General features: G+C 48.4%; 2 protein-coding genes across 2 annotated transcripts in view; one reads left to right on the forward strand and one right to left on the reverse strand.

The window, feature by feature from the left end:
* Window positions 1-7728, reverse strand: part of LOC127585620 (tetraspanin-4-like) — a 40693-nt gene extending 32965 nt beyond the window's left edge. The window contains exon 1 of the mRNA XM_052043227.1: window positions 7626-7728. The gene's annotated coding sequence lies outside the window, so the exon portion shown is untranslated. The remainder of the gene's footprint in view (window positions 1-7625) is intronic.
* A 2229-nt stretch (window positions 7729-9957) lies between these two features.
* On the forward strand, window positions 9958-11659 carry LOC127585412 (DNA-directed RNA polymerases I, II, and III subunit RPABC5-like; the record flags this gene model as incomplete). The annotated part of the gene is given in 3 exon segments (XM_052042836.1): window positions 9958-10077; window positions 10079-10134; window positions 11387-11659. Coding segments are annotated over 3 exon segments (285 nt in total), but the record flags the coding sequence as incomplete, so codon positions are not given.
* Window positions 11660-12028: the final 369 nt, after the last annotated feature.

Raw genomic sequence — 12028 nt, forward strand, 5'->3', positions numbered from 1 at the left:
GCTCTCGACCCGAAACATCGACTGTCCATTTCCCTCCGCAGATGCTGCCTGACCCGCTGAGTTCCTCCGGTGGTTTGTTTTTCGCTCCGGATTCCTGCATCTGTAGCCTCTTGTGTCTCCATTCTACCCCCCCCTCCCCACCCACACCCCCTGCTGGAAGTTCTGCGCATTGCGGGTGATGCAGGCTCCATCGGCTGTGATGCCCCCATGGTTGAACAGCCTTCCAGTTTCACACATGAAGAATGTCCATGTTGCACTGGGTTAGTGAGTCTCTGGAATTCTCTGTCTCAAAGCATGATGAAGGCCAGATGATTAGAAATATTTAGATAGATAAATATTTGAATGATCAAGGAACTGAGGGCTCTGGGGAACTAGCACAGAAGAAGGGTTGAGGCCAGCATAGAGCAGCCATGAATATATTAAATAGCAGGGTAGGCTTAAGGGGCCGAGTGGCCTATTTCTGCTCCTGAGTTCTTCATTCTTACAGCTGAAGTAGGACTCAAATCCAGAGTGTGAGGGATGTGGAGCAACTGATTGTAAAGTATTTTACAATCCATTATCCACTAATTACTATCCACGTCCATAGATCCCTCAAGATTGCCGCGCAGGTCGATAGGGTTGTTAAGAAGGCATATGGTGTGTTAGCCTTCATTAGTCGGGGTATTGAGTTCAAGAGCCACGAGGTGATGTTGCAGCTCTATAGAACTCTGGTCAGATCACACTTGGAGTCTTGTGTTCAGTTCTGGTCACCTCGTTATAGAAAGGATGTGGAAGCTTTAGAGAGGGTGCAGAGGAGATTTACCAGGATGTTGCCTGGATTGGAGAGCATGTCTTATGAGGATAGGTTGAGCGAGCTAGGGCTTTTCTCTTTGGAGAGAAGGAGGATGAGAGGGGACTTGATAGAGGTGTACAAGATGATAAGAGGCATAGATCGAGTGGACAGTCAGATACTTTTTCCCAGGGCAACAATGGCTAACACGAGGGGACATAATTTTAAGGTGATTGGAGGAAGATATAAGGGGGATGTCAGGGGTCAGTTTTTTTGCACAGAGAGTGGTGGGTGTGTGGAACACACTTCCAGCAGAGGTTGTGGGGGGCAGATACATTGGGGACATTTAAGAGACTCTTAGATAATCACATGAATGATAGAAAAATAGGGGGCTACGTGAGAGGGAAGGGTTAGATAGACCTTAGAGCAGGATAAAATGTCGGCACAACATTGTGGGCCGAAGGTCCTCTACTGTGCTGTAGTGTTCTCTGTTCTATTAAGCAGTCTGATAGAATGGGAAGCTTGGGCTGGAACATGAGAGAACAGCAGTGGGTACGGGGTGGGGGAAGGCAGCAAGAAACTCCCCCAGCTCAGCGACATTTCCTCTGGTAATAAATCTCAAGTGAGAAGCCCAGAGCAGCAAGTTTCGACGTACAGCTGGGCCCCACAGCAAGGGAAGGCACACACATCATTCTGCACAGGGTGCTGCTCCTGTGGCGGTGACAGGGTTAACGGCCGCGAGCCTATGTGAACACTGTTGGCGTGGAACGCCAGCTTTTCAGAATAGTGCCTCCTCTTCACAGCATGGGGTTTAATGTTTCTGTAATTTCCAGCAGAGAGGCAGCCAAGGCAGAAAGAACCGTGGCAGTGTTTTCCAGCCAGAATCGCTCACACAATAGCACACAGGCTTACAGCTGTGCAAAGCCTGAAATCCCTGCCCTATCGCCCCACCGATCCTCACCCATAAACCACCCCCCCCCCCCCCCAGCGTCCCCTCCTCGCCGGTACATCCCACACCCCACCCCAACATCTCCTCCTGCCAAGGGGCGGCCCAGTGGCTCGGCTGGTAGAGCTGCTGCCTCACAGCTCCAAAGACCCGGCTTCTGCCTCTTGTGCAGTTCGCTGGTTCTCTCTGCGGCCTGTGACTGACCGGGTGCTCCGCATCCCAGAGACGTGCGGGTTGGCAGGTTGATTGGCCGCTGTGAAACGCCCCTAACGTGCAGGTGAGTGGTAGAATCTGGGGGGGGGGGGGTGGAAAGGTGGAGGGATTAATGTAGGATTAGTGTAAATGACTGGTTGGTGGTCGGTGGGCCGAAGGGCTTGTTTCCATGCTGTGTCTCTCGATGAGGGATTTCAGAAAGGGAGGCGGGGGGCAAGAGATGGGAGTGTGGGCAAGGAGAAGGATGAGGGAGGGAGAAGGTCTGTTGATTCTTCTCTCACTCCCTCACCTATCGCTCTCTCTTCCTGTTTACTTGTGTGTCTGTTCTATCAATCACGGTATTTATGGACGACACTGTGTAAGCCAATTATTTTGAGGTGGGGTAATGATTATCTGATTTCCATTCATTTATTCAGGAATTTATTCTGACACATGAACATGCAGGGAATGGAGGGACATAGACCTTGTGCAGGCAGATGGGATAAGCGTAAATTGGCATCATGGTTGGCACAGACATTGTGGGCCGAAGGGCCTGTTCCTGTGCTGTACCGTTCTAAGTTCTAAGAAGGTGACGGGGAGGGTGACGGGGAGAAAGAGGGGAGAGAGAAAGACTGATAGAAGAAAAAGAGAACAGAAATGGACAGAAAGAGAAAACAGTAGAATGAAGGATGATTCCTTCCCGTGCCCTTAACCTTTGACCCACCGCCCCAGCGAGGAGTGAAACTGGGAACAATTGCTGGTTTTAGGGACCGGAGCGTGAACTTTGAAGCTTCCTTGATCAACTGATGAATTGCAGAGGGGCTGCCACGGGACAGTCAGCACAGTGTCCACGGGTAGCTCAGGTTTCTGGTGCTGAAGGCAGTGTGCGGAGATACAATGGCTGTCGGTGACTGCTGGGGGTTTAGAGAAGTGAGGAGGGGGATTGATTGAAAGATGCAGCTTCCAGAGGTGTCCTGACAGGGCAGGTGCGGAAAGGATGCTTCTCCCTATGTGTGACTCTAGCAGCTTGGCACCAACTTCCTGAAATTGTTAGCTGTCCCGCAACTTAAATCTAGTTTTACAAAGAGGAGATACTGGAAACACTTAAGAACACAAGAAAATAGGAGCAGGAGGAGGCCACTCGGCCCCTCAAAGTCTGCCCTGCCATTCAATATGATCATTGGCAGATCTGCCCCAGCTTCAACTTCTCCTCTGAGCCAATTCCCCATCAAATTGCTGATCTTCCTCCTCTATAAATACCCTCAATGATATAACTTCCACAACCCTCTGAGGTAGAGAATTTAAGAGAGACCTGAAACAATAACTTTTTCTCTCTCCACAGATGCTGCCTGACCTGCTGAGTGTTTCCAGCATTTCCTGTTTTTATTTCAGATTTCCAGCATCTGCAGTTTTTTAAATAAGTTTTACAACATTTCTTTTACAATATTTTTATTAAATCCACGAAAAAGAAATACAAAGTACATGCATCAATAAAAGAGGCTAAAAATACTGCTGAATACATTGTGTTAAATCTTACTTAGGATCACATTGCTCTAAATTAATAATCACATGTGATAGTTAATAAAGAAAAAATTGGAATATTTTATTATATAAAAAAATCTACTCCCACTACCAAAAACTGAAGCTGTTTAATTAAAAAAAAAGGAAAAACCCTTGAAACGTAACAATGTCAGCCAATGTCTGTACTTTAGTCACCAAATCAAAGGTTTTGAAAATAATTCTAAAAAGGACCCCACAGGGTTTGAAAGTCTAAGTTAGATTCAAGAATTGAACAACAGATCTACTCTAGATTCAGGTATGACATCCTGTAACCATTGAGCATGAGTAGGCAGAGTAACTTCCTTCCAATAAAGCAACACAGTCCTCCTGGCTATAAGAGAAATAAAAGCCAGAATGTGTAGATCTTCAAAGCCTTCAAAGTTGTAACTTTTTCTCCAATGATCCCAAATAATGCAGTCAAAGGATTAAGTTTAAAATTTATTTTAAAAACTACAGAAAAAGTTTGAAACACCTCTGTCCAATATTTTTTAAGACTCTGACATGTCCAGAACATGTGAATTCAAGAAGCCTCTCCATTATTGCATTATAATTTTTAAAGATGCTTTGAAGTACTTTGTGGCATTTTACCACCTTAGAGGCTCTATATACATTAAGTTGGTGTTGTTGTAGGGGGACACGCAGACCAGGAGGTGTCAGCTGGTAATGCAGCCAAGGTGAACAACGTTGCCTGGGGAATTACCAGCAGTGGGTCAGTGATGCTCTTGCATCTGAGGTAAAACCCAAACACAATCCAACCTGACTCTCACAGCGCCAGCGACCGGGGTTCAATTCCGGCCGCTGACTGGAAGGAGTTTGTACGTTCTCCCCGTGTCTGCGTGGGTTTCCTCCGGGTGCTCCGGTTTCCTCCCACATTCCAAAGACGTACGGGTTAGGAAGTTGTGGGCATGCTATGTTGGCACTGGAAGCGTGGCAACACTTGCAGGCTGCCCCCAGAATACTCTACGCAAAAGATGCACTTCACTGTGTGTTTCGATGTACATGCGACTAATAAAGAAATCTTATCTCCCAGCACTGTACTGAGGGAGTGCCACACTGTCAGAGGTGCCACCTTGAACCAAGGACCCAGATGCCGAGAAAGTCCCCACAGTCACTATTTTGAGGAAGAGCAGGGGAGAACTACCTGGTAACATCTCCAGCAGCCACCGCCACCCATTGATACCTCTACTGTTCCTCACCCCTTAGGGGCCATAGGTACCCATGGGATGGATCAAACCTGGAACAGTACAGCACAGGAACAGGCCCTTCGGCCAGTGTTGTCTGTGCTGACCATAATGCCGATCCAAACTAATCCCACATGATCTGTATCCCTCCATTTCCTGCACGTTCATGTGCCTGTCTAAGTGCCCTGTAAATGCCATGTCTGCTTCCACCACCATCCCCTGTGTTCCAGGCACCCACCACTCTCTGGGTAAAAAACTTGATCCTTCACATCTCCTTTAGACTTTCCCCCTCTCACCTTTTCTACTCTGGGACAAAGACTGACTGTCTATCCTATTTTTGCCTCACACAATTTTACAGACTTCTATCAGGTCTCCCCCTCAGCCTCCGACGCTCCAGAGAATACCATCCAAGTTTGTCCAATCTCTCCTTATAGACAATACTCTCTAATCCAGGCAGCATCCTGGTGAACCTCTTCTGCCCCCTCTCCAAAGCTGCCACATCCTTCCTGTAACAGGGCGACCGGAATTACACACAAATGTGATATAACAAAGTTTTATATACTGCTGCGATATGACTTCCCAACTCTTATACTCAAAGCTCTGATCGACGAAGGCAAGCACAGTAGTGTAGTGGTTAGTGTAATGCTTTACAGCGCCAGCAACCTGGGTTCAATTCCGGCCACTGTCTGTAAGGAGTTTGTATGTTCTCCCCGTGACTGCGTGGGTTTCCTCTGAGTGCTCCGGTTTCCTCCCACATTCCAAAGACGTACGGGTTAGGAAGTTGTGGGCGTGCTATGTTGGCGCCTGAAGCGTGGCGACACTTGCGGGCTGCCCCCAGAACACTCTGCGCAAAAGATGCATTTCACTGTGTGTTTCGATGTACATGTGACTAATAAAGATATCTTGTCTTATGCCATACACCTTCCTTACCACTCGATCTACTTATTTTGCCACTTTCAGGGAGCTATGGACTTGTACCCCAAGGTCCCTCTGTACATCAGATAGTTGGGATTCAATTAATGATCCCAAGGATGAGACGAAGTCGGAACTATTGCCAAAAACCAACTTTAAGAACTATGGCCTGCTTGTGTTGCAATGATTCCCCAGCAGCTTCACACTGAGAATTATCAGAAGAATCAGAATCAGATTTATTATCACTGACATATGACATGAAACTCGTTTTGCGGCAGCAGCACAGTGCAAGACATTATAAATTACAAAGATAAATAATTAATGCAAAAAAAGGAATAATGAGGTAGTGTTCACGGGACATTCTCTCTTCTCTCCTCTTCCATCGCGCAGAAGATAAAGGAGCCTGAGCGCACGTACCACCAGACTTAAGGACAGCTCCTACCCCACTGTGATAAGACTATTGAACGGTTCCCTTATACAATGAGATGGACTACGACCTCACGATCTACCTTGTTGTGACCTTGCACCTTATTGCACTGCACTTTCTCTGTAGTGGTGACACTTTACTCTGTACTGTTATTGTTTTTACCTGTACTGCCTCAATGCACTCTGTACTGACTCAATGTAACTGCACTGTGTAATGAATTGACCTGTACGATCGGTATGCAAGACAAGTTTTTCACTGTACCTCAGTACAAGTGACAATAATAAACCAATACCAATGGATTCATGGACTGTTCAGAAATCTGATGGTGGAGGGGAAGAAGCTGTTCCTGAATTGTTGAGTGTGGGTCTTCAGGCTCCTGAAGAATTGAGGAATGGCATTGATTCCTCAATTCTTCAGGATGGGTCGAGGAATGGTTCCTTGACCCATCGTACCTGTGTCAGCTCGTTGAAAGAGCACTCTGGTTGCAGGGAAATCGAAGGACTAAGGGAATGGGGCAGGGAAACGTGAATGGGAAGAATGCCAAGGATGCTCCCACCCCAAAGCCTTGCAAACTTGTTCCTTTTCAAAGTATTTATTAAACAGTCTTTGGAAGTTCCTATTGAATCTGCATCCACCTACCCGTTCCCAATCACACTTGTTGGGTAAAAAATTCTTGACCTCCGGCGCAGTCTGTTTGGAGTTTGCACATTCTCCCTGTGACCCGCTCTGGATCCCTCCCACATCCTAAAGAGTTTGGGAATGACAGGCTAATTGTCCCGAGCGTGCAGGTGAGTGGGAGAACCTGGGGGGAAGTTGATGGGAATGTGGGGAGAATAAAATGGGATTAGTGTAGAACCTGATGGTTGGGAAGGACTCTGGGCCTGACGTACAGTATGACTCCATGAATTTCTGATGAAAGGTCACTGACCTTAAGTGTTAACTCTGTTTCTCTCTCTCGAGTTTATTGTCATGTGCACAAGTACGGTGAGGTACAGCTACAATGAAAAACTTGCTTGCAGCAACATCACAGGCACGTAGATTCAAACAACACACTGAACATATAAATTATACAAGACAGTGAAGGACAAAAAGACTGCAAAACAAGACATTAGTACAAAAACAAAACCACAATGAGAGACAATTCTACCCGCACAACTTCCACAGTTCCTGCCCAAATATTTCTAGTATTTTGCGCTTTTCTTTCCCTGAGATATTATTTTGCAGTTTGTGGAATCTTGCTGTGCGCAGAATTGGCTGCCTCACGTTATAGCAGTGACCAGACTTGGAAAAAGTCTTCTGTTGGCTGTAAGGCGCTTTGGGAATGTTTAAAATAAGCCAAAGAAAAACATTTTTTTTAAACTCGGGTTTATCCGTCAACATCAGCCTCTCTCTCTGCTTCCAGTCAATACAGACAGGACAAGTTACTCGTCCTGGGACTAAGTGGGAGAGGTTGGGTTTGCCACAGTGAGCTGGTTTAAACGACAGTCAGCAGATTAAAGACTGTTCCAGTTCCCACATTTTAACTTTTACTTCTGACTTGCACCCTGGTGAAGCTGGTCTAAGAATCAAGCACAGTTATCATTCACAACCCCCGCAAACACAAGTAGAGCTATTTTATGTAAACAGTTACTGGCTTACTTGCAGCTCCCAGGTTCTAGAAGGCAGCTTTGCGTTGATTTTTCCGAGGTTGTTCAGAGCGAGTCCCGCTGTTTCCCTTCTCGGCAGAGAGGCTGCTAAGGGTCTGGGGTTGTACCTTCACTGGCTTGAGTTATAGACAAGCGGAAGTGGGTGGGAATTTAAACAAATTCAACCTCGATGTTTAAGGACATGGGGGGCGGGGGGCAATGAAATAACTTGGAAAGTTGTTGGTTGGGAGCATTGGGAGTTTGAAAAATCAGGGGCAACTTTCCAGGAAAAAGTTCATCTAAAGTGTCTTCAGAAGAAACGTAGTAAATAGTTTCCAAAGAAATAAAACTAATAAAATGGAATCCAGAAGCTGAAAAATTACAAAAATGTATACAAAAAAACTAAATGTTTAGAAAAGGGGTGGGTATGTGTTTAGACCAAGAAAAATGTTTAATGAGACGATTCAGTAAGAAGGTCGAGTTTTGAGGAATGAGTATTTTTCGTGTAAGGTTTAACAAACGGTCTCCGAATGGAATATTTATGATGTGGTAAACTCTGGGGAGCAGGATTTTATTCCCTGGTCCCGTACAGATTGAACTTCGAACGTTAATCTCTGAAATTTTCCGCCCCTCTCATCATTTCATATTCGCATATTAAATCCTCGCCAATAAATTCACCCTGAATAGCTTTTTTTTAACATAAAAATCTCTCCTTTTAACCCATGTCATCCACTTCGTTATTTCAACACACGTTGTATAAACAATGGGGAATTCTACCTAACTGCAGAGAGCCGTGGTTTATTTTCCTTCACCCTGCTCCGTTTTATTTCCCCGTTTCCCACTCCAGCCCTCTTTCCTTTGACCCACTTTCTTGTCCCGTGGATTCAGTATTTCAGTCTCCCTTTGTCTGATCCAACGCAGTGTCCACATTCCCTTCTCACATTCCTTCTGCTACTTGCTTGCTGTTAATTTCTTTAACCGTATTCCTTCCCCAGTCTCTAATTCCCCTCCCAATTACCCCTTCCTCCCCAAACCCCTTAATTCCCTTTTTCAAATCCCTCATTCCATCTATTTCCCAATTCCCTCCCAATTCCACTTCCCATTCCCCATATTCATTTATTCTTTCTCCCAGTCCCTAATTGCATCAGTCGACGTTTCAGGGTTTGGACCCGAAACGTCGACAGTTTCTCTCTCCCCACCAACTGCTGCTCGACCCACTTGAGTTCCTCCAGCAGACTGTGTGTTGCTCCAGATTCCAGCGTCTGCAGTCTCTTGTGTCTCCTAATTACACCTCATTCTGTCTTTCCTAAATCCCCCTGCCATCTCCCCTCCTATTCCCCAATTCCTGCCCTGTACTGTGACCCCTCTCTCCCTCACATCCCTGATATCCCCCTCCCATCCCTGATTTCCCCCTCAGATCCCTGATATCCCTATCCCTGATTTCCCCCTCAGATCCCTGATTTCCCCCTCCCATCCCAGATTTCCCCCTCCCATCCCTGATTTCCCCCTCCCATCCCAGAGTTCCCCCAGATCCCTGACATCCCCCTCCCATCCCTGATTTCCCCTCAGATCCCTGACATCCCCCTCCCATCCCTGATTTCCCCCTCAGATCCCTGATATCCCCCTCCCATCCCTGATTTCCCCCTCAGATCCCTGATATCCCCCTCCCATCCCTGATTTCCCCTCCCATCCCTGATATCCCCCTCCCATCCCTGATTTCCCCCTCAGATCCCTGACATCCCCCTCCCATCCCTGATTTCCCCCTCAGATCCCTGACATCCCCCTCCCATCCCTGATTTCCCCCTCAGATCCCTGATATCCCCCTCCCATCCCTGATTTCCCCTCAGATCCCTGACATCCCCCTCCCATCCCTGATTTCCCCCTCAGATCCCTGACATCCCCCTCCCATCCCTGATTTCCCCCCAGATCCCTGCTATCCCCCTCCCATCCCTGATTTCCCCCTCAGATCCCTGATATCCCTCTCCCATCCCTGATTTCCCCCTCAGATCCCTGACATCCCCCTCCCATCCCTGATTTCCCCCTCAGATCCCTGGTATCCCCCTCCCATCCCTGATTTCCCCCTCAGATCCCTGACATCCCCCTCCCATCCCTGATTTCCCCCAGATCCCTGCTCCCTCTCTCCTCCGCCTGACATGTTGAGTAGTGGCGCCCTCTGGTGCTTCCACGGTGCAACTCATCGGGGTTTTCCCCGCGGCACATGCGCAGAGTGTCACACAAGGGGGGTCCGTCCCAATGGCACATGCCGAGTGTTACGCACGCGGCACGTGGGGAGTCAGAGTCACGTGGCCGCCTGTGGCGCATGCGCACACAACTCCCGCCGCTGATCACCAGCAGCCATTCGGGCCGCGGCGGCCGAGTTCGGGGGTTGTTCACCGGGCGGGGCGGCACCGACCTCAGCGCAGGATGATATCATCCCCGTGCGGTGTTTCACTTGTGGCAAGGTTTGTCGGCAACAAGTGGGAGGCCTACCTGGGCCTGCTGCAGGCCGAATATACCGAGGGGTGAGTTACGGCAGGTTCGGGGCCGGCTCGGGAGCTTCCACCCTCCCCTCATCCCTCCCCCTCCCCCCCACCCCCCTCCTCCCCCCCCCCTCCCCCTCCCCTCCTCCCTCCCTCCCCCTCCTCCCCCTCTCCCCCTCCCCTCCTCCCCCCCCCTCCTCCCCTCCCCCCCTCATCCCCCTCCTCCCCCCTCCTCCCTCTCCCCCCTCCCCCCTCCTCCCCCCCTCCTCCTCCCCCTCCCCCCCCCCCTCCCGCTCCCCCCTCCCTCCCCTCCTCCTCCCCTCCCCCCTCCCCTCCTCTCCTCCCCCCCTCCCCCCTCCCTCCCCTCCTCCCTCCCCTCCTCCCTCCCTCCTCCTCCATCCCCCCTCCTCCATCCCCCCTCCTCCATCCCCCTCCTCCATCCCCCCTCCTCCATCCCCTCCCCATCCCCATCCCCTCCCATCCCCTCCCCCTCCCCTCCCCCATCCCCTCCCCTCCCCATCCCCCTCCCCATCCCCATCCATCCCCCTCCCCATCCATCCCCTCCCCATCCCCATCCATCCCCCTCCCCATCCCCATCCATCCCCCTCCCCATCCCCATCCATCCCCTCCTCTTCTCCCAGCCCCTCCTCCTCTGTCCCCCTCCTCCCACCCCCTTCCCCCTCCTCCCTTCCCTTCCCCCTCCTCCCTTCCCCCTCCTCCTCTGTCCTTCCCCCCCCCTCCCCCAATCGTGAATCTTGATCAGTGATTGAGTCTTTAAATATAAGTGACAATATTTTTGTACCACATGTGGGAGATTGGGCAAGAATGGAATTTAGATTAATAGCATTTGTGATCTATGAAAGGTGGATCAAGTTTGAGGGACTATATGGCAGCCTATCCCTATTTAAGTGATTGTACCTCCATTTCAGAAGATAGATTAGTGGCCAATATTCAGTCTCCGGATTGTCACAAATATCTTGACTACACTTCCTCCCATCTTGATTTATGTTAAGATTTCATTCCATTTCCTCAGTTTGTGAAATTTATTCTGATCATACCACCTTCCACACCAGTGCTTCTGTTACGACTTCTGTTTTTCTCAGCTGTTGACTTCCTTGCATACCTGTCAGCTGTCACTTCTGTTCCCTTTTCTATACTTCTGCGAGTTAAATTCTTCCTACCTTTGCCTGTCTGTACTTGAGAGACTATGACGCTAGTCCCTGTAACGTGTCCTAATTTGTTCCTTCATGAAGTGGAATCAATTTGTTATTCATGGTGGGCTATTTGTTTCTAGTGATGCACTGGACGCATTGGGCCTGAAGCGATATTGCTGTAGACGGATGCTCCTCTCCCACGTTGACCTGATTGAGAAACTCCTGAACTATGCACCTCTGGAGAAGTGATACACCCTTGACTTGTGGATCACAATAATGGAAAAGTATTAGTCCAACCTCACTGGGTTTTATGGCAGAATTCTACATGCAGATCTAAAGAGTGACTTGTATTTAAATTTTTCAGTGCAGAAGTTGCATTTATGTATCTTTAATAAAAACGGATTTCACTTTTATTGGAGCCTTTGAATGAGCATAAATTTTTTGGATAGCACTATATTAGTGCATACTTTTTTTTTAAAAAGAGCTTTGTTCTTTCCATCCCTCTGACCAATGAAACTCAAGGGGATTAAGTAATCGTTTTGTCATAATATTTGATGCGCTGAACAAATCCAGTCTTGGCTGTTCTAGATCCCACCTAATGGAACTTTTGAAATAATTCTCATTTGTTATTGAGCACCAGATGTATTGTGTGCATTCTCAGTCATTCATCCTCAGAACTCTGCAGACTACTTACCCTTAAGGTGACTTTGAACCAATGCTGCAGAAACTGCAAGGAAAATCAAACCAGTGCATGGTCTTGCCCAGCACTTTCATATTTTGAA

Source organism: Pristis pectinata, chromosome 33 (genome assembly GCF_009764475.1).
Source record: "Pristis pectinata isolate sPriPec2 chromosome 33, sPriPec2.1.pri, whole genome shotgun sequence".
In the NCBI taxonomy this organism is placed as follows: domain Eukaryota; kingdom Metazoa; phylum Chordata; class Chondrichthyes; order Rhinopristiformes; family Pristidae; genus Pristis; species Pristis pectinata.